General features: G+C 36.3%; 1 protein-coding gene across 2 annotated transcripts in view; it reads right to left on the bottom strand.

Annotated features, from left to right (window-relative positions):
* LOC145688518 (endosome/lysosome-associated apoptosis and autophagy regulator family member 2-like) overlaps positions 1-27,648 on the bottom strand; it is a 120,892-nt gene that overhangs the window by 65,896 nt on the left and 27,348 nt on the right. For both annotated transcript variants that reach the window (XM_081762868.1, XM_081762867.1), the window contains exon 2: positions 11,604-11,730. In XM_081762868.1, coding sequence (XP_081618994.1) covers positions 11,604-11,730 — 127 coding nt within the window. The remainder of the gene's footprint in view (positions 1-11,603; positions 11,731-27,648) is intronic.

Here is a 27,648-nt window from a genome sequence, read left to right on the forward strand (position 1 = left end):
AACTTTAGGGACATATTACATCCTATGTTACGAAATGAAGTAATTAACCTGCCCATGATGTATTTGTAATCAGGTGACGTATGATTCCCTAGAAAGTTACTGTACACTTCTCGAAAGGCCTCCCAAGCCTCACTTTCCACTTCATTAAGCTTAGAAGAAAATGTAGTATCCTTAAAAACGTCTCTGCTTTGAGGTCCCGTAAAAACAACCTTCTTTCACCTTGGCCTCGCTGAGTCCTGGGCATAGTTTTCTGAGATGATTAAATGCTTCACCATCCCGGTTCAGGGATTTGACGAAGACCTTCATGAGCCCTAATTTGATATGAAGGGGTGGTAAGAATATTTTCTCCGGATCCAGAAGACGTTCACTAGCCACGTTCATCTCCCCTGGGACCAGTTTCTTCCTTGGCGGCCATTTTGTGATGGTGTACTGATCTTTGGCTCGACTATCCCAATGACATAAGAAGCAGCAGTGCTTTGTGTAACCTCCTTGTAAACCGGTGAGGATGGCAATAACCTTAAGGTCAGCGCGCCTTTGGCGTGGGAGACCCGGGTTCGATTCCCGGCGGGAGCTCATGTGGTTCGGATTCCACGTTAATCAGTAGGTCCACGTCTCATATAGCCTCGCTGCTGAACGGGACGAAAACTCAAAATCGTCGTCGTTAAGGTCAGCGCATACAGACCACTGGAACTGTTCGTACTTTATTTTCTGCAATAGGTTTCGCATGTTCTCGTATGTTTCTTTTATATGTACAGCATGAGCAATAGGGATGGCTGGCTTTTCATTGCCATTGTGTAGTAACACTGGCTTGAGACTTATCCTAGAGGAATCTACGAATAGCCCCCAATTTTCAGTGTTGTAATTCAACTTCAGTTATCCCATAAGCGATGGAATGTTACTGCAATACTCCAAATCACCATCCTTTGTAAAATTAGGAACTAGGCTCACCTCTCTTTTCCTATACATCAATATGTTCACATCTTGGTTTAGTAGATTCCATTGTTGAAGTCGTGATGCAAGCAACAGGGCCTTAGACTTGGGAAGGTTTGTCTCTGATCAGATCATTCAGCTCTTCCTGACTTATCACATGTGGTTCATTAGTGTCAGGCACTGGAGCGTAATTGGGATCAAACTGTGTACTCGAAGATTATGCAACATCCTCACACGCACCAGGTTCTTCATCGGATATAACACTGCACAGGGTGAATGAGTCTGGTGGTACGGGTACAGGCAGCCAAACATCATGTTTCACAGGTCTCCTCGCAGAATCCAAGTTAGGATACTGTATTTTATGCTTCATGTTTTTTGAGAACCCGTTTATATTAGTCAGGCAGAAGTAACAGTCTGAATCATGATCACCGGGCTCGCGCCAAACCATAGATACGGCGAACGGCATCGATTTATGTGTACCTTTCAACCATCCTGTGAGAATACGCGCACAGGAGTTACAACTTTGTATCGGAGCCCAAACGCGATCCTAGTCGCCGATTTTACACCCGAAGTACAGATGGTAGGCTGTCTTCAAGAACGCTGACAATGGCCTACTTTGTCCCTTGAAAATCACTTCCCCGCATATGTAGCAGAATGAATCTGTCGAATTGTTGCAAGTTCTCGGCATGTTCGTTTAACACAAACGTAAATATTTCACGCAGAAATATTTTTCATCTACGGTGTACACAGACACAGCGTAACACCACCTTCTAACACGAAGATCAACTCGAAACTCAAATATTTATTTCACGCGACAACGTGGTGTATGTCTTGGTTCCTTTTTCAACAATTTGTCTGTCGTCTAGACAAAAGGGAGCCAACGAATGATCGCAAGTTGATTACGAAACCTTTCTCCGTCAATAACGCCTAGGTTTTAGTGTATGCAGTGTGGAACAACAATAAATCTTTGCAACCCAAAGGGAGGAGGTACGTTTCCGGAGGGTCGTGAGCTAGAGAAAAAAAATGTTCCTGGGATATAGCCTAGTAACAGTTCTTGGATTAAGATAAAAAAAATTCAGAATTATGCACTCCAAACACGGAAAACATATTAAATACGAAAAATAGAATTTTTCTGTCAATTATGGAAACAGCACCCCGCCAAAAAAAAAAAAAAAACTTACGTGCTGGAACTTTCTCGATGAGATATTCGTAATCAGTTTCTCGAAATCTATCCGGTACACCCTTTCAGCCTCGTGGGAGGATTTTCATGCCGACCAGTGTTATTTGTTGAAGAAACAGGGAATGAATATGAAATTAGGCATCTTTATTTCAAACAAGAACATTACAACAAATAATGCTCATTATATCCAAAGTATTGTTCTTTGGTACGATCATCGCACAAACCAAAAAAATTCTTTTCTAGAAAAGAAGTGTGTGATAAATTAAAACTACCTAAGTGTAGAAACAATAGATAGACGACTCAAATATGCATTATTCGCTAGCCACCTTCATTTATATACAGCAAGAAAGAAAATCCCAAATATAGAAACCAAAAATTACTTTTGCACACGAAAACTATAAATGACCATTTCACTGACTTGTTTCGTTGCCGTAATGCAACCATTTCATGGTACTCAAATCATTCTTGGAAAAATGACTTCATGGGAAGGAAGAAAGAATTGCCTAGAAAATTCGGCCGTAGGTGTTGTGTCCCCTACATCCTGTCTCTGGGATAAGCAACTTTCCCCTAAATCATGTACAAAGAGGACTAAACCATAAATACTACGAATAGTGTTACCAACAACTTTATATGTGGAAATTTCATTTTTTTCTTTTGTTCCATGTTGCAAACAGTAACCTTAATTGAAAAATCAACATCGGCTTTGTGACACTCATCACAAACAAATTGCGGACAACTTGTTCCAGTATACGGCAAATGCATTTTGTTGCCACAGAGCAATCATTCTACCCACCCCTACATCATTATAATTTTTAGGTATCTCTTCACACAACTAACTATATTTCTCTCACCACAGCTCAGTTTTTGCACTCGAATCATTTATGAGAAGCTTACTCTTTACTGCCTTGTCACCGACGAACGGGCAACCAAGTTTACGAGTGTCTGTTATCATCATTTTGACTCTTAAGTATTCGACTAAAACTGTTCTTTAGGATGTTCCATAGTACGTCATGTGTCTTTACAATTTTCTATAGTGTACAGTTGTTTTTCAACATTATATACTGTAATACGAAGATTTTTGTGCATGGTTATCTGTGACAGAGTTTTTTATTTGCAATTTTTACATAATATCCAAGTGCTCACCTCGCTACATATACAGGCATTTGCTATGTTACTCTTCTGGCCTACGCTTATCGTGTCACACAAGCTTTCGTTGTGTAGTTACATTCACTGCAAGGCTACACAATGTAGGCAAGAAGGAACGTGTAAACCTTTCAACTTCACGGTCGTTGATGTCGTGGCAGGTGCTAATATAACATACCACGGTATTACCTATATCATGATATTACCAACCTTTACCCTATAAAACATGCCTCCATAAGTGATTTAAAAATCTGAAATTTTGTACGATGCAAATATCATCAGCAGGAAGATATTTACGTACTCTCTAATGATACCAGATAAGCAATGTTGCCAACCCAACATAAAGTTATATTTTTTACAAGTAGTACTAATTTACTTTCGGTTATTACATATTTCAAATCCACATATTAAACTAAAACTTACAATAGCAGACTGCTATGCAGTGTTGCAAAAGAAAGACTGTATAGTATTAAAAACATCGAAAACAACCGAACTTTGGAGTCTTCTAAAACAATAGGGCCTAATGACGCAAGTGGGACGGGCATATCTAAACTACCTAAACGTCGAATACTACAGCCATTCTATGGCGTATTTCGAACAAGTAGAAACAAAGCTACAAGAAATTGAAAATTTGACTTTCTTAAAAGAACTTTATTTCAAAAGAGTGTTTAGATAAGTATCACATCCAATTACGTAGATGGTTTTCTATAGACATAAAGATTGTAACGCTGTTTACCATGGGGGCCCGCAGGATATTTTCCGAGGGGGGCAAGACACACACACACAATTGCTAGAATGAAACCCAACAAAACAAATATTCATGGCTATCAGCACCACGTCAGCAAAAGAAACAACAAAGAGCTAAAACTGAAAAAAAGGGGGCCGTTGCCATAGAAACAAACGTTTCCATAACAACGAATCCTGTCACCGTTCGTCAATCTAAGACTGATTGAGGAAAAAGGGCAACAAATGTGATGCACAGAATAAGTCGTGAGTGGGAACCCTTCACCCCTGGTGGGGATGTTCATGAAGCTATCAGCTTATGCCTAATTATATTGGAATATAATTTCCATTTCTTAATTTCTTAATTTCGAACATACTAGGTTCGATCGAAAAGAGAAAACCTTTTATCGGACTTCTAAAGAAAATAAAATCAAATAAATACATGACCGTGTTTATTACATATAGAATTCCCAGTCACGACCCCCCTTTCAGTTTTATTAAAAATAGAAGAAGAAGATGAAGAAAGGAAGAGGAAGATAGAAGAGGAAAAAGGTAAAGTAAGAAGGTGATAAAGAGGAAACTGTTACTGGATATTTTGAGGAATATGGTAAAGGAAAGTGAATAATTATCTAATTGTGATCATTTCCAATAGCTATTGGGTGAATGTCTGGTATTAGGGTGATCAAAGGTAGACACACGTTAACCCATACATCCCCGATCTAGATCCATTTGACCCTAACTACCAAATTATCCCAATCTAGCCCGGAGATAGATGAGAAAGTTTAATTTTACCGTTTATTCAATATTTCCAGAAGTTTTAGACTAATATTCAATATTTGAAAAATGAACGACGAAGTTGATGGCATGTTAGAAATGACCACAGAAAAAAAAAATCAGAGTATCTCATATGTGTCGAAGATTTTGACTTTCACAGTTCTCTCATGATGATCATTCGTTCAGGCTACTTCAGTCCTTTTTACTTCCTTCATAGAGCCAACTTAAGTTAGTATTAACATTCAATGAGTTTAATTGATAACTACCATTAATTATAATAAACCACACATATATGTCAAAATAATGGATGCACTTAATACTAAACCTACATTTCACTCACACACACATTCATACAGGACAATGTATACTTCGGGTTGTATTTAGTTAAATTAAACTAACCTAACTACATTACTATATACATTTATTACATTTCAATAAAAGAAAAATTAGTTGGACATAACAGGGAAAAAAATTTAATACATGGAAAGAATGTTTCATTAACATGCATAGAAATTCGCTAGTTTTATCAAGACCAAATAACACATTTATCTTCCTATATATATATTAAAAGTTGCATTACATAAAAGAGAATTTGACAAAAAAAAATGAAAGACAAAAATAAAAAAAAATTCAAAGATCAATACATTTAGGATTCAATGTAATGAATATATATATATCGTTGCGGAAAAGAAAGAAAAAAATAAATTAAAAAAAAATATATATATAATTGGTTAATCATTCAAAAAAAAATACTTTAATAGCATTTTATTAGGTCTCTGTCCCAAGAGGAGACATTTCGACGATTTTATGAGTCTTTGTTCTCACATCGATAATAGCTCCTTTTTCCAACTCTCTTTTGCACTGTGGTTTGTGTCCATGAGAGTGTTTAATTGTTTTTGTTTTAGCTATAGACAAATAGTCGCTTCATATCACATATATATTTATATTTCTCATTTTGTCACTCGACGCACTCAATATAAAATTTCAAAGTTTATCAAGGTTAAAAAATTTTGAATCCAGTCACAGACATTGAGAACATATTTCCATATTCCGGTATTCACATTAAGTTATCAACTAAATTTCTCTTCATTAAATTTAAGACCAGTAATTTTCTTTATAGTATAGATCTTGTAGTCAAAAGATTCTAGACACTGAATAGTTAAATTTCTGATCGTAGGAGAAGGATTTGTTTCAGAGTCTACTGATAGAAGATTCGTTGGTGGGGCACACTGTTTCGTAGGTTATTAATTTCACTTTGATCTTGCGAATAAATTTGGATGAGGATTAGGGTTATTTTACTTATCTTACGACCTGCTACTCGTTTTACTTACATGCGGTGTTTAACATTATATTCAACTTTAATAGTTACAGACATCAGTAACCACTCAACAAAATGTAATTTATTACAATATACGCGGTAACGCTATATATCACAAATAGTTGGTAAAGGTCGGGTGTCAAAAACCTATGGCAACCTAAACAAAACTAGGGTAAATACCGAGCCCATTACATACATACTCATATATATATATATATTCATATTATTCAATACAATAAATTTCACTTTAATATCCATCGTAGTATTTCGTCGACGTTTAAATTCTACATAACCGTTCATATTCGACAAGTATTCATATTTTATAAATATTTATATTTTATTGGCTCAAAGACAAAAACAAAAACCCTGACTATCAAAAATTCACTTTTTTTTCTCATAAGGTTGCAACATTGTAATTTATATGTATAAACCCGATAATCAATAATCATTTTCAATTTACTAAAGATCCGCGTAGATATATAAAAAATAGTTAACATAAGAGGTGGAAATGCAACAAAATGAGCAGGCACGTAACTTTTAAAACTATGTAAGCACATATATAGATGTATATATAAAAAAAATCAATGTTATTGGAAACTAGTGGGCCCAGACTAATAATACATACACACTATATGACCAATCAATAGAAATAAAAACCAGTAATCAGTTGTCAATGGATATAATTTGTATGATCCATGAATAACGAATGTTTCTAGGAATCCGAAAGCATAGTGTACCTTCCCATCAATTTCTCCAGTGGTGGATTGAATATCGCGAAAATGGTCCTGAGATGTGCTGCAATACCTCCACGAATTGCATCCCTCGATGTCTCAGTTAGTACATACGATCGAAATAAGTGAAATGAATATTGTATGTTTTATGAGTTTCAGAAACCGGGGGGGGGGGAGGTTGAAATTTAAAAAAAAAAATCTCGAAGTAATGAAGACAGAGAGAGATAGAGAAGAAGGAAGACGAAGAAATAGTGGCGCCAAAGACTTAAGTGGGAAATAACTAACGCTACAAAGACAGAAATCGAATTTCGCTCTCAACAAAATCCATAGCCAAAATATTCTTAACATGCCAAAAGGGTGGTCTACTCAAATACGTAGACTCAAGGAACGCCCTGCTGCCAAGGATGCAAGTTCTGTGTCCATCAGATCCCAATCCCACAAGTATTTGGTTGTAAGATTGAAATCCGATCCCCGTATCCGGCCCAAACCAGCAGGTTCCCGGAAATCGTCCGGAAGTTTAGGGTAGGCGTTGATTTAGAATTTCAAAAAAAAAATCATCCGACCTCTTGGAAACTAGAAGATTCCAGAATAGTAATGAAATTAAAGTAATAGCTAAGATATCCCTAACGAGAATTTGCCAAATTAAAAAAAAATTAAATAAACTGAATTTTGAATCGGTGATTTCAATAACCAAAACATCACCGATAGCTACCCTGCGCAGACACGCCACAGTCTGGGATGTCGTTAATTTCCCTCATCTAATTAAACTAAGAAAAGAAACGAAAATACTTAAGGGGACTAGGGGTCGACATCCGGGTACGCTAATGACATGAATATTAATTTAGTAGCAGTTGATTTAATCGGATAGTCCGGACTGAGTTATATGAACACTGCACAATAACTAAATAAGGTAAGCAACGAAAAAAAAAATCTCGGAGAGGCAATGAATGCTAAAGGTACAAATGACCGAAACCTGTACTTTCCGATGATCACAGGATATAGCAGTTGGTTTTCTTAATTATCATTTCTGTCAACCTTTAGAAGTAATTCCCACATGATGCTACTCTATCTATTGAAAGGCTTAAGATCTGGGGCTGTTGTTAGGAGGTACATAAATGCAAAGTAACACACAATTCCCAACTATAATTTACTATCCAAGTAGCAAACTCGGTTGGATGAATGCACTGGTGTGGAAGTCAAAACGCGAGAGATTTTTTTTTTCCCTCTTCGTAAACATATTCATATTTTCACTATATAAAATTCACTAGGCCTATCCATTTAAATATAGGGGTCATCATTTCATTCATATTATATATCATATTATTAACATATCATTACATTCATTCATTATCTACTAATTTTCGCACGAAGTAATATTTTATAAACACCCTATTTCGTACATTTTACACGCAGGCCATACACATATTTACATTACGCAGTAATAAATATATATATATATAACTATCACAATCTATCACGCTCAAACCACCACACGATCACATTCATCGAACCACGTACTCTTTATTTCGAAGCACCCAAATTGTATTTACCTTGCAGGTTTTTTAAAAAAAAAAAAATCATACATGGATTTACGGAAAGTTAAATTGTCAACGATTAATCTATTTCTGATTTGTTGATAAAACTGAAGCAACAATGGAATTTTCTACAGCTACGGGAAAAGAGAATTTAATACTACATTTTTAAACAAACAGTAACAGCATATGGGCTTTACTTCTATTAAGAAAATAGGTGTTCTTTATTTCAGCGGATTATTCATTAACTACTGGACCTAGCAAGCTGAAATTTTCAGTACAGTAAGATCTCATGCTATTTTATACGAAGGTATACTCATCCGAACCGAAAACCATGTCCAATGAAAGTAATTTTTGAATAAATGACTAAAATCCAACAACTTAGATCACTAAGTTATGCGATGTCGTATTGTCAACAAACTATTGAGTACCGAAACCGGACGCTGTGGCGCTGTAGTGGAGGCATAATTTACCGTGTACTGAAATCTATACTTGTACTTATTAATCAGAAATTTAATATTTACTCTGGTTTATTTATGTTAGAAAAATGGGACTAAATTAACATATATTTATACACTGTCCTAACCGAAATTTCACACACTCACACAAGACTACTAACTACATACACCACTGCTAATACTATACATAAAACAACTAACTAAACCAAACATGCACCATTTAGTTACATGCATGTTGACAAAATAAATACTCCCTTCTGATATATACCGTCGGCTCTATTTAATTTAGAGGGGGCAAAATGAGAAAGATAACCACTAGGTCCAATTGACCTGACCAATTATTTACATAATGACTACCAAAAGTTGATGCCCGGGGGGCACCTTAACGAAGTTTATGTAGGGACCCTTCCCCTGAAAGGGGAAAAGGCCCTAAAACGAACAATAACTAACCCATTCCCCCGCTAGAACTGGTTTAATTCAGAAAAGGGGATAGGAGCCCTTTTGAACTAACTTAAGCTGCCATTATGATTATTTACAGTACTATCAAACCTACTACATACATGCAATTACGAAATAAATAATGATAAATCACATTTACTGTATACACGACCAACATGCACTAATCAGGTCGTAATGTCCCTAATCCCTAATTGAATTTGGAATAACAGAAAAAATAAAGTCACTCTTTCACTTCTGCTATTATAGCTGGGCAGCAAACATGGCTTCCTAGAAAAACAGAACTGGATGCTTCACTAACTTATTGTTTCTTTACGGAAAATGTAGCTTTTTTCACTGTTTTGGGGGCTCCTACACAGCCTTCAGTGTTCAATTATGAAATTAAATCATATTTTTACCTGAATTCTATTAAAATCCTAGTCCTTTTAACGCAGATAGGTAGGCGAAAATATAAGCTGCGTCTCGTAAGGTGTCTTCTATTATTCTAATAACATTGCGCCGAAAAAGCCAGAGGTAGGAGAATTCCTCCAATCAGAACGAAAACTTTAGCCGCGGAAATTACAAAGCGAATGGAAATTTGGTAAATCCAGATATAACCGGATCTGAAAGTGACTATGGACTACTGAGAGGGGGTGAGGGAAAAATTAGGTACCTGACTAAATTCTACATTGGTCTGAAATTAAGAAAATTTATATCCAATGACAGAACTATGTTTCGGTATGACGTCAGAATGGTAAACCTGGAAACTTTTCAACTTATATATCAGAAAATGGGATTTACACTTAATCAAAATGTAAATAAATATATTATACAGTGGGAAATATAGTTATTAATGAAATCTTTCGATTCATTGTATTTAATTCGAAGTAAAGGGAGTAAATAAATTGAGTAGCTAAACCGAAATTGAATAAGAAAAAAAAATTACTAGGTACAGGGTGTGTAAAAAAAAAATTGCCATTACTTTCAACTGTAATGGTACATTACAGAGCGTAATTATCTTTTCAACTCAACTGACGGATACCATCATTCAAAATTCTTAGCATTGCATGCAGCATCAGGGTGAATATAATTATTACTGAAAAAATATGAAACATCACATGGGGGAGAGGAGTGGATTAAAATATTGGGGTATTTGACTAAATTTTGTTACTCTCTAAATCATTTAGCGAATGTTGATTTTAAAAGTGTACCATTGTCACCAGAAGGGCCTATAAATGTTAACCTTTTTCGAAAATCCAGGGAGGGGCAATTGCCCTCTCTTGGCCCCCTCTGTGGGCCCATGCTGTTTACTGCAATTTGATATGAGGGATATGAAAACATGATAAAAATTGCTATATTCCTTAAAATATATTGTATTTGTGAAAACTTTCAGAAATATTTCTTGTTTTTTTCTTTGTTTCTATAACACCAAACAGTAATATTTCAGAAACATAATTAAAAGTTCTCGGAATTACATGAGTTTAAACAGTGTTGAAAACTTTACCAATGTTTCCCATATCTCCAGAACGGTTTGGAAATGAAACTTTTCAGTTTAACGTCCTACGTTTATGCCTTTAGGCTAAGGAAAACAATGATTAAGGCAAGCGAATGATGATGGAAGAATTGGTGGAATGATAATATGGGAGAAAACATCAGTGTCACGAAATATCCCACGGACACGATGTTGTATACCACAAACTTACAGGAACACCACGTACCAGAGGTAAGCGCTCCACCACTGAAACACGGTGCTAGCAAGGAGTAAAGATGAGAAAAAGAAATGGTAACATAATAGATTGTTGCCTTCCTACTCTAATTTTTTAAAGACCTCATGCGCATATATCCACTATTTGGTAGTAGGTGTGTCAGCATAGTGATAGGAAAGGTTTGAAAAATCAGGGCAGAAACACAGTGAAGTAAAGTTAATTTATTATGTGGAGATACGCTTGCAGGAGTTTCTCTTCTTTCTTTCCTTTTTTTTTTTTTTTTTTTTTTTTTTTTTTTTTTAAGTGAGATTGAAAGCCTGACAAAAGCGCATAAGCGAATATACACGTATCTTCATGCAAGCGTGGCCATAATACTCCATGTCAAAACGCACGTTGCGTAACTTCATTAACTACAGTATACTGTAGGACAATTATAGCGTGTGAGAAAGCAAATTAACGTTTTCACATGTATTTCGAAGAACTAAACCTCCTTCAAAAATCCAGGCAAGATATGTGATATTCTCTTCAGGCGGACTGGATAATATTTTATGTGATATTCTTTCTTGTGTTTTCTTTCTCTTTCTGCATCTCCATGTAAACTCATGTATTTTAACTACGTATAATGGTGAAATATAAAATATTAACAACACTTCATTGCAAATACAATACTTACTACATGAGTTTATTCTCTTTGGACGTCCCTGTTCTGAATCTATGATACAGCTTCCGGGAGGATTTGGCACTGCTACACGCCACCGCTTATTTTTATCATCACACTCAGTCAACTCGTAGTGGAAGTTCTAGAATGGAAGAAAAAAAGTTCGAACAGAATAATTAATATGTCTCTACTACTACAAGTTATAGAGTGTCTGTAGGCAATGGTGGTAATATTCCTGAACAGTGTTTCTTTCACAAGAAATGTTCCGGTGGGGCACATTTAATAGTACTTGTATTATTTTATTTATTATTATATCATAGACGTATTATTTTGGTCTCCTCCGGGGGCACTCTCAGAGCTCCGTGGGGGCAGTGCCCCCACAAAAACATGTCTGGAAGAAACACTGTTCCTGAATATCGTATACAGCTGAAAGGCACTTTGAGTACATTACCTATAACATAAAAAAGAAAGAACACAAACGATCTTACGCGAATACGTCAAACATACTGCTATGAAGATTTTCAAATATTTATTTCACACTGGTGTGAAAACTTTGTGTCACTCCCAAGCATCATAGATTGGTGGAACTTGAACTATATATAGAAAGTAATGATACGGGATTAAACAGAAACAACAGGAAGAAACGCGTGATTAGCAGAACAAAAATGGCACTTTTATACAGAAACAATAACTTACACTGAAGTCACTGCGACTCATGATGGTCTCCCGACATTACAGGAGTAAGATGGCCCTTAGAAGAGTGTTTGATTAGCACGGACAGCGATGCATACGCTGGGGATTGAATATATAAGTTAAGAATGGAGATTAAATATATTCTTGCAACGCTTAGTCGATTGCAGAAAACCACTTCTCGCTATCTATTATCGGTTTTGCTCTATAGTGATCAACGTAGAAACCGGAAACTGTTAATTTTTAACACTTGTTTTGTATATTAAATCTATCAATGAACTTCATTCTTAAGTTTTGGACACTACATCTTGATCAAATTTGGTGTTGATGCATAAAGTAGTTGTTCAGATTTTTTCTCTCCCGAACGGATGGATGTATGAACACACGCAGAAGGATACATATATATAAAAAAAACTTTTGATAAACCAAGCTCCTTAGTTAAAAGGATAAAAGATCAGTTTCGAGGGAAGAAATGTCATCCGTTTATACACACAATAAATTGCTGAAAATGTGGTCCAAAAAAGTAAGAGAAATTTTTCTTAATAACAAACTGATTTACTGATTTTTCTGGTTTATTTTATTTTAAATCCATTGTGCTTACATTTCGAATCAAAGCATAAGGAAAATGGATGTGAAACAAATAAGACATAAATAATACGCCAAAATACACCTATATTTATCTATTTTACTATTAAATGCACATTGTTCTCTTTTACTTAAATAAATTTAAGCATCACTCAGCACCAGAATAGTAGGAAAAGCAATATTTATAAATATTAACATCTGAAGCGTTCTCTTAAACAACAGAAGTTGATACTGTCACACACACAGAAATCACCCGCATCTGGCACAGCTGAATTAATGAGTAAAGACTTGTTATAAATAGCCATCCACATGGAATTAATTACATGTGTCACACTTTAATTGATATTCTGTTCTGGAAGCGTAGAAAAGAAAGAAGTAAATGAAAAGGAAAAAACACCTGTTATTTGGTGGTTTGCGGGATGTAGTTTTGGCTCATTTGTAAGAGAAGTCGTTAAAAATATTCAAGTATCTCTGTATCGCGTATTTATGTATTTCTGTATAGGGTACCTCGATAAGGTCATGGTCCTAGCTTTCCTTTCATAATAAATATATTTAAAATATATATCCGCCAAATTATTGATCCAACATTGATTAGAACGTCTATATTTCTGCTAGGGATTATTTAGTAAATGATGTTTTCAAATAAGTTATCCTAAGTTTTTTTTTTAAAGCATGAGTTCTGTTAAATTGATGCAAATGCCATTGTTGCTTAACTAGTATGTGAAACTCCGTCGTGGCAATATATTGGAGATTTGGTTTCGAATCTCGGTAGGAGATCATGTGATTCGTATGTGGGATCTACGTATTATCTTCATTAGCAATATTGTTCCTGGATTGTTATGGCATTAGGGCTACTACGGAAACATAAGCACCTTTTCCTTTTTAATAAATTATCCAATAGAATTAAAATGTTATGGTTACATTTAAATCAAATTACACCAATCGATTAGATGTGACCGAAAGTTTGAACCAATAGATCACCCTTTTGTATTGAATTCTCAGTTGTTATATTGAATATCTAAGCTACGTTCTGGTTTTGAGGCTTAGCACGTGATTTTTTTTTACTTGAAGCCGAGATAAAAGATGGAGATGGAAAAAATGAAATCTTGTAGTTTAACGTCCCACGGTTATGCCGGCTAGTATAAAGGGGACGGTGATGATTAGAAATGCATGAAATGGTGGAATGAAGAAAGTGTGAGGAAACGGGAGAGCCCCGAGAAACCCACACACACGGTGTTTGTCCACCACAAAGCTCACTTGGCGCGAGCTGGGATCGAACCAAGGACCTCATGCACCAGAGGTGAGCGTTCTACCGCTGAGGCATGGCGGTCCCAAGATGGAAATGGTATCTATGCTTGGGACGTTAAAATCACTTTAAAAATAATTTCTCGCTGTTTCTTACCGTCTTTTTTCTATGAAGATTATGTGAGAGCTCTGTGTTTCGAACCCCGGCCAAGTAAGTTTGTGACTTAAGCGAACAGTGTCCGTGATCTTTCTCGAGGTACCCCGTTTCCTTCCACATTACCATTCCACCAATTCTTTCATCATCATTCATTTGCCTTAATCATCATCTCCCTTAGCCTAAAGGCCATAATCGTTGGACGTTAAACCAAAGGAAAGATTTCTCTGGAGATTCAAAATTTAAAGCAGAAGTACCTAAAGGTCTATTATTTAATAATTACAATATCGTGGTAAGTGAGGAAATGGTATCTACTCTTGGGACACCAGTTTCACACAGAATTTCTCGTTCACTCGTTGTTGTAACTTCCTGTCTATGATGAAATTATAGATTTGGTAACGAATATGGTCAGAATAGCGAAAGCTGCACAGCCCTCAAAATACACAAGACGATGTCTCTTGGCGCACTGAGTAACACGGGAAAGAAAAATTTAAAATGACAACCTCAGAGTGCGTTTACTATCCTCCTTAAAACGTTAGATTTACATTAGAAGACATGACATCATCCCTCATACGTGGCGGGTTTAAGGTCGTAAATGTCGATAGCGCCCAGAAGTATGAGGGAGGAAGTATGAGTAAATACATTAATAATCGAGCTAAGATATTAAGGCCCGTTACACAGTCAAGCGGAGCACCGCGCTCCGTCTTCCGCCCTCCGCACTACGCGTGTGTGCTTACACAGTCACGCGGAGCTCCGCGCGCGGAGTCCCGCGTGGCAAGATTGTTCTATTGATTCTTATGGGTGCATACATAGTCACGCGGAGGCCTCCGCGCGCGGAGCAGCCTCCGCGTGGCCCTATCCGTGCTCCGCGAGGCAGATAGGGTAATTGAGCAAATGGGTGCTTACACAGTCAAGCGGAACTCCGCGCGCGGAGCAGCCACTTCTCTTTAAAATTTAAAAAGAAACGTGCATGGTAGCAAAAGCAAAATGAAAACTCATCCAGATTTCTTTTCTTATTTTTAATAGTGAGTTGCTGAATAATATTTTATACTGTTCTATAATACTATTTTCATATTTCTATAATGTTATTTTTAATTTAGCTATAATGTCTTCGTTTAATTGGAACTTCCAATATTAATGCCTTTGCTTAATTGGAACTGTACATGTGATGCCTCTAATGTACCATTGTTAAGAGTACGTGACTATTGTAATTTTTCGACTTTCTTTCAACAAATTTCAGTTTCAGTTTCAATTATCACGGAGGTTAAATTAACACCATGTTAATGGGATTCCTCTTGTGAGGAACACAAAAAGCGTGACATTCGTGAACAGGCATGGAACGAGATATGTAAAAGATTTTTTTTTTTTGTAAAAATGAAGGTATGGACAATGAAAAAAGATAAATTGAGGCAAATAATTTATCTCTATTATTAAATAGTTGATTGGATGAAAAGTGATTGGATGTGAAGTTCTAACCAAATGTACAAACATGCGTTATTTTCATTTGTTAAAAAAAACAGTATCTGTTAAGTTTTTTAACACTGTTTTTTTCTTTTTTTGAAAAAACAAGTTTCTTTTCTTTAAAGAAAAGTGCTGTATTTTAAGAGCGTACATATGGATCCTATTTAAACTGCATTTTTATAATTTCGATGGAATTTTTTCAATTAGGTCATCGAACGACTGAATTGACGTACGGAAATTATTGAAGTACTTCTCGTCTTCTCGCAAATCTATGTACACAGACAAAAAAGCTCTCTTCAGACTTCTTTGAGAAACTAAGGGATGAAGCTTGAGACATTTATTTTTTTTGCGTTTTTCGTTTTCTCTTCTTACAGAAATATTAAGATGCCACTATTGTCGTTTCGAACTTTTCATGTTGACTCGCAACACTGACTGAGAAGAATCATGTATATAATCACGTGACGCGTAGCGCGTAGCTACGGATGACTGTGTAAGCACACACGCGTAGTGCGGAGGGCGGAAGACGGAGCGCGGAGCTCCGCTTGACTGTGTAACGGGCCTTAATATCTTAGCTCGATTATTAATGTATTTACTCATACTCCCTCATACTTCTGGGCGTTATCGACATTTACGACCTTAAACCCGCCACGTATCAGGGATGATGTCCCTTGGCGAGCATACTATCCGAGGAGGGGGACGAAGGAAGCGGCTGAAATCTGTATTTTAGATGTCATCCAGGCATTTGCCTGGTGTGAATGACGAAAACCCAGGAAACTATCTCACTCAGGATGGCTGACCTGTAAAAACCGTTACATCTTTTCAACCGAGTATCCCCACCGGGATATTTTAGCTCGATATCAGACAGGCGAACATACCCATTCTACAAGACTTCTCATACTCATAAGTAGAGAGTTTGAGATACTGAAAGCAATCTTCTCAAATTTACCATTCTCCGATTTGATTGTGCCACTTTCAGTGGAACATTGTTTTCTCCAAAAAAAAAAAAAGTCATGGGCGCGAGGTGCACCATGAAGTCCGCTAATGGGCATCTCTCAGCATTGATAAAGTACAAGGGATGGAAAATAATTGAACAGTGAAGTTGGTTGGTGAATTTGGAGTTTAATGTTTCGTTTTAGGACTGAGGTTACATGAATCGAGGACTTTCAGCTAGATTGAGATCTGAACGACATAAGCTCCCACCGGAAATTAAACCCGGTTCTTCCGGGACAAAGGCGCGTATACTATAGTATACCCATGACGACGATAGAGGTCGCAGTAGGGAGAAATGGCGGCAGAATATGTGCTTAGTCTCTTTTCAACTGATATACGCTATACTCATTAAATCGGTCAAGAGTATAATTACCGAAATTTTTATCATTGCATGCCCCTGATATATATATATATATATATATATGGGAAGGCGTTGTACCTTTGAAACAATGTACCTTTGAACACCTGTGCTATTCTCGAATTCAGAGCTATCTAGGTGCAGTGATTAAAATTAGTTTGAAAGATTAAATGAAAAGAAAAAGCACTACAAACGCGTTTGGCTGTTGTTTACTGAGTGTTATGCCGAGTAATGTTCCTTTTAATTTTTTCACCCCCAAACCAAAGATTTTTTGTAATTACCTTTTGAGTTTTGTGCTCTTCGGTTTTTGCAACTTGTGATATTTATTTGTCCAAACTTGGGGTAGAATCATTGGTGAATACAGTAATATTTTTAGTTTTAACATCTGTTTAATATTTAAGCTAGTGGAGAACTTTTTTTCGTAATGGTGACCCTCTTGTACCTATGAACCAGTGGCGGCGATACCGGCTTCGGGGCCCCCCCGCAAAAAACTGAACCGAGTGGCCATGTGTTACTCGAACTTCATTTACAATTTCTATATGCGTACTAATGTATCATTTTACAATGTTAACAGTATTACCACTATGATTACAGCTACTGTGAATAATAATAATAATAATAATAATAATAATAATAATAATAATAATAATAATAATAATAATAATAATAATAATAATACAGTATGACCACGGTTAACCGATCTAAAGTAGGGTCTTATTTCGGATATTTTTTTGTTGTTTGTCTAGTAAGTCATGGACATCTGTTACCGGACCTGTACTACAGTATTTCTTATTTATCTGAAATGTTTTGAAGATCAAATAACTTCAAAACTCTCTTTGTATACTATAGAGTACAGGGGGGCAAGAGTACGTGGGGGGTAAGGATACGATTCCCTAAAATCATGTGAATATATTCGCGTATGGCAATAATGCGTCACGTGGAGTTTGATGTTAATGGCGTCTAGAACCTAAACAAGTTTGAGTGTGCTGCGGCAAACTACAAGCTATCTAGGTAATTATTTATGTTTTTCTAATAGTTTGATATAATATTGGGACATAAGTAGTTAATGAATAACTTACACAATTTTTTAACGATTTCAAAGTACTATAAAAATTTAGTTTCTAACATATCCATTGTTTGACAGGATGGAGTAAATTGACTTTCTTCCAACAGTTGGCTGCACAACATCACGGGAAAGTCAATTGTGTGGTGAGGGGGCAAGGGTACGCAGATACCTACGGGGCAAGGGTACGCGTGCGTACTCTTGCCCCTTCTGTTCTATGAAAAAAGAATCGAATTTGATTTAGATCTAACAATCAAAAAAGAATGTAGATTCCTTTGTAATAGAGAGTGACGGTAAACTTTATGAATACTGGTTCCCATATGTAGCCTCTAACGTTAAGAATTCTGAAGAATCCTAATATTTTCTTATGTACGAGAGATAAATTGTTATTCTAAGTACCACTCCTTACATAAAATATCTAAAGTGGTGTTTGACTTTTCGAAACAGATAAACGTGTAAGATAGTTAAATCTGCAGTTATTGAATAACATTACGCTTGCTTATTTTATTCAGATTTCAGAAATGCTAATCTTTGTCCTCTTTTATCTTAAATGTCAGTAGTTTTCAGTAATTCCAATGGGCCTTACGCAGAGTAGTTCTGACGCGTGATTAGTGCCATACTAAAAAGTTCGACTACCATATGTTTCCTGTAGTAGTCAGTCCTCTAGTAATCATGCGTTAAAATGACTCTGCATAAGGCGGTATCAGTCCAATGATTGGTATGGGATCCTATAAAGATATATGAAGCTAACCTAACCTAACATTTGACAATATGTAGCTTCATCAAAGATAGGTCGAGAAGTTTTCAAGTTACCCTCGTAGGTGAGAAGCATTCTGTAACTGATGGAATAAGCCAAATTTGGAAATATATTTATAAAGGATCTAAATAATATCTGATTTTTTGTATCCTATGCATTCCCATTACTGATATAAGGAGAATTAAGGATTTTTCTTTTCTTTTTTAAATGAGAATCTGTAACGTCTTTAGGCACAATAAAGCCAGTAGGCCTGTTTACCGAAGAAATGGAGAACGAATTAGTGGAATATATCACATTACTGGATCAATTCTTCTATGACTTAACTTTAAAAGATCTAAGAAGAATGATATACAATTTTGCTGAACGTAACTAGTTGCCCCATATCCTTTAGCCATGCGAATCGAATGGCAGGAAGAGATTGGACAGAGTCTTTCCGTCGCAGACATATGACTATTGTTTTGCCTTCAAAGACTGGTCTGGGGAGAGCTCGTGGTTTTAGCAAGCCACAAGTTGAACACTTTTTTAATTGTCTAAAAAATCTTGTAAGAGAAAACTGCTTTTCTCTATGGGATATCTACATGTACGAAACTGGCATAAATACGGTTCCTCATAAAGTCCCAAAAGTCGACTAAAAATCAGTTGTGAATAAAACTGTATCTAGTGATTTTGGAGTTAACATCACAGCTGTTTTCTGCTGAGTGCATCTGGTCCTTTATTTCCCATATATTTCCCAGAAAACGAGAATTACTTGATGGATCGCCGCTGGGTTCTGTGGGAATGATCTCTGATTCTGGTTCATCAACTCACAACTTTTCGTAGAATGGTTATATTATTTACACCAACATGTGCGATCAAATTCGGTTACGAAAAAGGTATTGTTACTTGTTGATAATCAGACCTCTCACATTTCAATCGAAACGATTGATTTCTGCAGGCAAAATGGGATAGTGATGAGTTTATCATCCCCTACCAGCCATAATTTGAAACCATTAGATCGCTCCTTTTTTTGACCCGCTGAAATCCTGCTATTCAACAGTGTGTGATAAATGGATGAGGAATCATCCATCCCGCCTAATTCCAAGTTGCGAGTTTGTTTACTGAGGCTTACTACAAAGCTGCAACCATTGGTATCCAGCCTTCAAGAATCTGGAGTTGTCCCACTGAATCCAGATGTATTCACCGAAGAAGATTTTATTCCCTCTATTGTGGATGTGGTAGACAAATGTAGAAGCCAGCTCTGAGAATGGAAGCATTCCTAAAGCAACAAATCAAGCATCAGACCTGAATAGACCCAAAATCGTTCATCGGATGATTCACTGGAAGTAAAAAGGGGCCAATGCGGCGCCTCCAGATCAAGAACTTTTTGCCAGTTGCTCGTCCTCCTCCATCTGTTACCAAACCTTCAAACAGTAACGCTAAATCCTTACTAGAAACAAGCAAGAGCTCATGCGGACTGTTCACTTCAAACACTCTTCTGCCGGTTGCTCGTTCTCATTCATCTGTTACCAAATCTTCAACCAGTAACGTAGATCCTCACTAGAAGCAAGCAAGAGCTCATGCAGACTGTTCACTTCAAACACTCTTCTGCCGGTTGCTCTTTCTCATTCATCTCTTACCAAATTTTCAACCAGTAACGCTAGATCCTCACTAGAAGCAAGCAACAGCTCATGCGGACTGTACACTTCAAACGCTTTTCTGCCGGTTGCTCGTTCTCATTCATCTGTTACCAAATCTTCAACCAGTAACGCTAGATCCTCACTAGAAACAAGCAAGAGCTCATGCGGACTGTCCACTTCGAACACTCTTCAGCCGGTTGCTCGTTCTCATTCATCTGTTACTAAACCTTCAACCAGTAACGCTGGATTCTCACTAGAAGCAAGCAGGAGCTCAGGAAGAGAGTGTCCACATCAAACACTCCTCTGCCGGCTGCTCGTTCATCTGTTACCAAACCTCCAACCAGTAAAACTGGGTATTCACTGGAGGTAAGCAAGGGCCCATGTAGACCGTCCACATCATGCACTCCTTTGGTGGTTGTCAGTCCTCCTCCGACTGCCACCAAGCCCGCAACCAAAAATGTTGATCTTCTCGAGGTCAATCAGAGATTCTGACATCCTCTCCTTTCAAGCAGAACCTACTTCTGAAACGGCGCACTCCAAAGAGCAAAGGCAAACATCAACTTGCACCAAGAAAGCTACAACCGAAGGTAGCTCCTCAGGTCAGTGAGGAAGTAGTGTACGAGTGTTCATTATGCAATATCATCTACAGTGATCCACCGATAGAAGACTGGATCAAGTGCCCAAGATGCCATGAATGGTGGCATGAACAATGCACATCATATGAAGGAGTAGCACCTTCATCTGTGATAATTATTGATACTTTTTGGGTGCGTACTCTTGCCTCTTTGATTTCGTACTCTTGCCCCACATATAGGGGCAAGAGTACGAATTTGAATGTTTTCATTTTATGCATTATAGTTTCTCCAAGGACAGAGGTATATAAAAGTTGAGTTCACATTTTGTAAAGGAGAGTTCAAGTTTTGTGTTCCATGTAAAAGTTTTCCGTTGTAACTATTTTTTACCAAAATATATAAGTTTAATTCAAATTTGCGTACTCTTGCCCCCCTTTCCTCTACTTATGTTCTTCATTAAAGTTAAGGAGTTCCATAATTTAGTGGTTACAGCGTTGGATTCATATCCACGTGATCCTGGGTTCAATCATCTACTGGAATACTCCAAATTTTTGACGTCTGCCCAGCGTCATGAGGAAAACTGAGGAATGATACGCCTCTTGGTGGAGGGTGACGCAATGGGCTGACCACCTGTTCGTCATCCAAGTAGTTGTAGGCAGGGTGGATTGATTTAAATCAGTCTGATTTAAATCAGGATTTTAATCAAGATTTAAATCACGATTTTAATCAAGATTTAAATCATTTGATTTTTTTAAAAATAAAAATCGTTGATTTAAATCAAAATCCGAAATAAATTAATTTAAAGTGAAAATAAGTAAAATCCCGTTTCTGTTCTGTTATTTCGATTATGGAAGATAATAATCATAATACAATCGGACACAAATGTATGTAAGCACAGTATGGAAACGAGTATCATGCAAAGGATGATTAGAGAAATCCCATTTTGAACGGATAACGGGTGAATCCTACTTACGGTTTTTAAATCGTTAACTATTCCAACGAGAAAATCACCATGGGCATTTAAAGCGAAAATCTTCTTCTGTCAACGTCTATTTCTTTGTTTCCAGATAATAGGAGCGCATTTAGAGGGGTCCGATCCCCTCTCCTAAAAATAAATAAATAAATAAATAAAACTAAGCGAAATTTATGGACTAAATACATAGAAGTTCCTCGGGTTCATAATACGGCAAATTTTGGACGCGTTAAAATATTGAATAATACTTTTGATAAAGCGGCTACTTTCAAATATCTAGGATCAATATTAACAGACCTAAACCATATTCACGAAGAACTTAAATGTCGACTAAACGCAGGGAATTCGTGTTATTATTCACTTCAAAATCTCTTATCGTCGCGAATTCTGTCGAGGAATTTGAAGCTTAAAATATACAAAACGATAATCATGCCTGTTGTTCTGTATAGCTGCAAAACACGGTCGCTAACTCTGAGGGAAGAACATAGATTGGAAGTATTTGAGAGCAAGATCCTGAGACGAATATTCGGACTCAAGGGGAACGGGAATGGGGAATGGCGGAAACTTCATAACGAGGAACTACATAATTTATATGGTTTACCCAACATTGTTAGGGTCGTCAAGTCTAGGAGGCTTAGGTGGGCGGGTCATGTAGCTAGAATGGAAGAAAGTAGAAATGCTTTGAAAGTTTTGACTGGAAGACCGATAGGAAAACGACCATTAGGAAGACCTAGGCGCAGACGGAAGGACAATATTAAGATGCATCTCGCAGAAATAAAAGTACAAAGTAGAAACTGGACCCAATTGGCTAAGGATAGAAATGAATGGAGAGCTTTTGTAAACGTGGCATTGAAGCTCCGGGTTCCATAGACCATAGAGTTGGTTACTTAATTTTAGATGATATATATATACTTTATATGCATTTCGTGCAGCTAGCTAGTTCCGATTTCTTTAAATGTGCCCTTGCGAAATATGAGTAACTTTCGTGAAAAGAAAAGTGTCATGCTGATAAATGTTGCTGTACTTTTTCCTTAATGCTGAAGAAATATTGTTTGGGATTGAAATAGGTTAACGACTGGAGATTAATTGAAAATTCAACCCCCATACTTTCATTTAAATGGCATAACTAACATTTAATACTAATTCCTAATGTTTTTCTTCAGTTTGTGACTTGTATTATACGAGGAAAAAGATTTGATTTAAATTTTAAAAAATCAATTTAAATAAAAAATCAACAAAAATGATTTTTAAAAAAAATATTGATTTTTTTCCAACCTGGTTGTAGGTCCATCAGTCGTTAACATATGGCATTGAGGCCGGCTCAGGACTTAAGGTCTGTTACGCCAGTGGTTTCAGTTTTTAGTTTTTGTAAGTTAAATGAACATTTTTAGGACTACAGTACATTTATATGTAGTTAGTACTGTAATAGTTTACATTTATAGCATATGGATTAGGTACAGCCTAGCGCGTCCCCGTCTTCTAGATTATTCCCGTACAGTACAGTACAGCACATGTTTATTGGATTTGCGATTTCGGATAATTCGGGCTTCGGTTATCCGGGATTATACTGTAACTACATTCCACACAGAGGAAAATTAACGTAGAATATTTTTTGTGTACTCGCGTAAAATACAGTGTTCTCATTGCCTAAAATAAAACGGAATGGAAACTCTTCTTGTATCGTCACACCGGAACACGTAACACACAAACCCACATGATAAAACTAAGGAGAGATATTGTAAGCGTCACTATCACTATATTTCACTTGAAATGGAATGGAACACAAAATTTGTAAGAACTGTTTACCTAACCTTCAGTTCTTCAGGAGCAAGAATTTGTCCATAATTTTATCCATTTTTTTTTTTTTTTTTTTCATGTTCGATGCTCAAAATGGCAATGAAACTGTTAGAATTAGTTATAGGCTGTGTTGAAACGCTTTCAAATTGCACTAAAATTATAAATGACATGTAAAATGAGTCTTTCTGAGCGTACTTTGTAGCCCCTCCCGCACCGCGGGGTCTGCGGGGCCCTTATCGCCGCCACTGCTATGAACATTAATGCATCGTGTACCTTTGAACGATAAATAATACTGTTTAAAGCTACACAATGTAAGTAGTTAAAACAATTGATATATTTTATATAGGTTAGGTGAGGATATAAAGTTATTAATTATAATTTTAAGTAGTTTCTATATATTCGCTTATTATATAACATAATGTTAAGAGTTGTATATACTCAACTTTATTGTTCACTAGTTTTTGTTAGAACTTCTCTTCAATTTTTAATTTAATTGATAAAATTTTAATTCTGGGGAGCTTTTTATAGCTAAACCGTTTATTGCAATTTATAACTGTTAACATTTACGGCTTCTTTTTATATGATTGTCTGAGAAACGTTATAATTATCATTTTGTCCAAAGGTACAAGAGGGTCTGTTCAATGGTACACGACCACAATGTACCTGTGAACAAAACGGATATGCTCTTGTTATATTCTATAAAAGCTAATGTAATTATGTAACATGTTTAAAAATCATCCTATCTGATAGCAAAGAGATGGCACTTCAAATATACGACAAAAATTGGGGAAAAAGTGCTGAATATTAGCACCAAAATTTCGAAGACTAAAAGTGTTCACAGTTACAACGCCTTACCCTATATAAAGTTGAATGTCCCACAATTATGCACCGAAGCTAAGGGAGACGAAGATGATGAGATGGACGATAATGATGGGATGATAGTAATGGGAGAAAACAGACGAAACCACAGAAAATCTATACACACGTTTGTCCACCACAAAGTCAATTTGGCGGGAATGGGGATCCCTGGTAAAAGTTCAATGAACCAAGTGACTTAATAATTAAATGATACAATACGCATTATAAGTTGGAATATTATAATTCCATAGTCATGTTTATAATGTTTATTTAATTCGTCAAAAATTGGAAAGCAATTCATTTTATTTTCTCTTTATTTTTTGTTTGAATTACATAATTCTAATCATGAAACAAGACATCTTAATTTCTCTAACAATAGGAAGTTTACCACATCCGGTGCTAGTGGAACAAAACCTTGATAAGCTGAAATGATAATTCCTGTGTGGCAGATACAGTGCAAAGCATTCGGCAGCTGGAAAGGAATGTATTTTGACGTCCTATTATTATGCTATGCACACTACTATAATTTAATTATAGACCAATTCCATTTCAAATCGTCCAGGCAAACCACAATTGGTCCCCATCATAGTCTCAGATTTCATTTATTTTTTTTTATATGGGATCTACATGCAATATTATTAGACCAAAATTTTTTCTTTTTGCTGAAAAAAAAATTCCTTCGATATACAGCCTTCCAAAATGGCTGCCCTCCTCTCGGATTGCTCGAAAAACTGACAAACATGTCAAATTAAAAGATTTGTTGTAGAGAAACGAGTGTACTTAGTAACGTAATCGCAATACCAGGAAGAGCATAAAGTTGTATGTTTCGTTGGAGGGCCAAAATTCGTCTATTGGTCCAATAGGAATCGCGCAATTCACTCGCAATATTGCCAACTTTGATGAAATTTTTGCTAACTTCAAACATTTTTTTTTTCTGTCCTCACGAGTAATATCAATATCAACCATCTGCTTCTACCATCGAAATTTACTCCATAAGGTCTCTTGAAAATGTAAAGGACTTACGTTTCTGATTATTACATCCCACGTTATAGCATGATGAAAAGCTAAAAATTTCATTAAGACGCTATGTTTGGACGCCATTTTCTCAAAAACCCCACCTTTTAAAAATCTGATTTTTTTATATGTATTGGAGAAGTACCTAAGTATTTAATATCCGTTAACCGTTCATGCGGCTGCAGCCCCTAACATTCGCAATTAATTATTGAAATTTCAATTTTTGTACTTGCAATGTAAATATTTCCTATGGGCACTTAGGTCCTATACACAAGGCGATTTGAAGGGGAGTATGAAAATTTTGAGAGATGAATCCTGACATCAAATCCAGTAGAAAAGTTCCTATAAAGATGAGTCGAATTCCGCTTCGTTTTCGAGTTACAGGGTTTCCAACTCGGGAACAAAATCGGCTCGCGACAATGGAAAATAAAATATAAATTTCGTGTTAAATCAGAAACTATGTGCTAAAGTTATTATGAAGTTCAGAAAGTTGATTTGTATGAATATGATAATTTTTACGTCCGTTGCAATTCGGTTGTCAGTGTTGCCAACTTGCTAGAACTTTTATTTGTTTCCAAATGACACTACGTGGATTTTATTTGATATTTGGTATTTATTAATGATTGTAGACATCATATGAAGCACAATTTTCCCCACATCACCTCAATTTTTGAAAACTTACATGTATTTCATTATAAGGTTTATGTCGTGCGTTATTGATAGTTTGCAACATTACGAGTGAATTTCACTTGATGTTTGCCATCATTAGTAAAACCAAAATGTCGAATAAAAACTACGTCTGTGTAAGTTATAATAATAATAATAAGAAGAAGAAGAAGAAGAAAAAGAAGAAGAAGAAGAAATATTTTTCTATTATTGCAAAACCTCTTGTAACTCCACGCATCAAGTTCGAACTTAATCAAGAAGTTCTGCTGCAACCACGAAGCAGTTTATTACGAGATTCGGTGTAGTGAACATGGTCCTAGTGTTCTCTGGAACCATGGAAATTGTTTTCACTGATAACATGACATTGTAGTGCACTAGTTACAGTGTTTGTGTGAATAACAATGGGGAAGTCCTACACAGAGAAAACCCCGTTCTCCGTACAGCGGTATATTGTACAAATATACGGTATCCTCTTGGTTACTATAGAAATCAGTACGGAACATACGTTATCCGGATGTTACATAGGCACTGCCCTTAGTTGTTACATCATGCCGTTGCAGGATGTCTGACATCTAACAGTTTTCCGTATATCACATGCATATACTTATGTTACCTTCGTCAGCTATATGTTATATACGTCCATTTGTATGTGAGATCCTGACCGCCTACATTGTTTCATACAGAAAGTACGTATAGATGGAACACTTATACAGAAAGTATTATAAAACATGCATTTTCAGTTATACGTCTGCTGTACGTTGTCCAAAAATTACAGGAATTACGCATATAACCTATTTTTTTAAGTGCGCCACCTACAATTTTTTTTCTCAGTGTATTACAGTAAGGACCGTATTAAATGTGTTGATGACTCTAAAAGGCATAAGATAATTGTGTACAGAAAGAATTCTTGACAAACATTTTATCTTGCGGTAAAATATATGCATTGCGTACAGCGCGTCTGCCAAAACATAGTATTAGGAGAGGATGATTATTCGTGTAAAGGGTGCTTTGAATATTTACTGTGAATAATGTGAATGTGTGTGATATTGGTGATCACGAAAGAAGATGTAAATATGAAATTATGCACCAGCAAGATAAAGAATTTGTTCCTCTGAATGTAGATTTGGAAACAATCAACCAGACATTCAACATGCTAAACATGAATGTGCTCCCATTAAAACGGCCGTTATCGGTGAAACCTAGACTACGGTGAAGGATTCACATCTCAAAATTTTTCATACTGCCTTTCAAATCGCCTTGT

This window comes from Thermobia domestica, chromosome 6 (assembly GCF_964235325.1).
Source record: "Thermobia domestica chromosome 6, izTheDome1.hap1.1, whole genome shotgun sequence".
NCBI lineage: Eukaryota > Metazoa > Arthropoda > Insecta > Zygentoma > Lepismatidae > Thermobia > Thermobia domestica.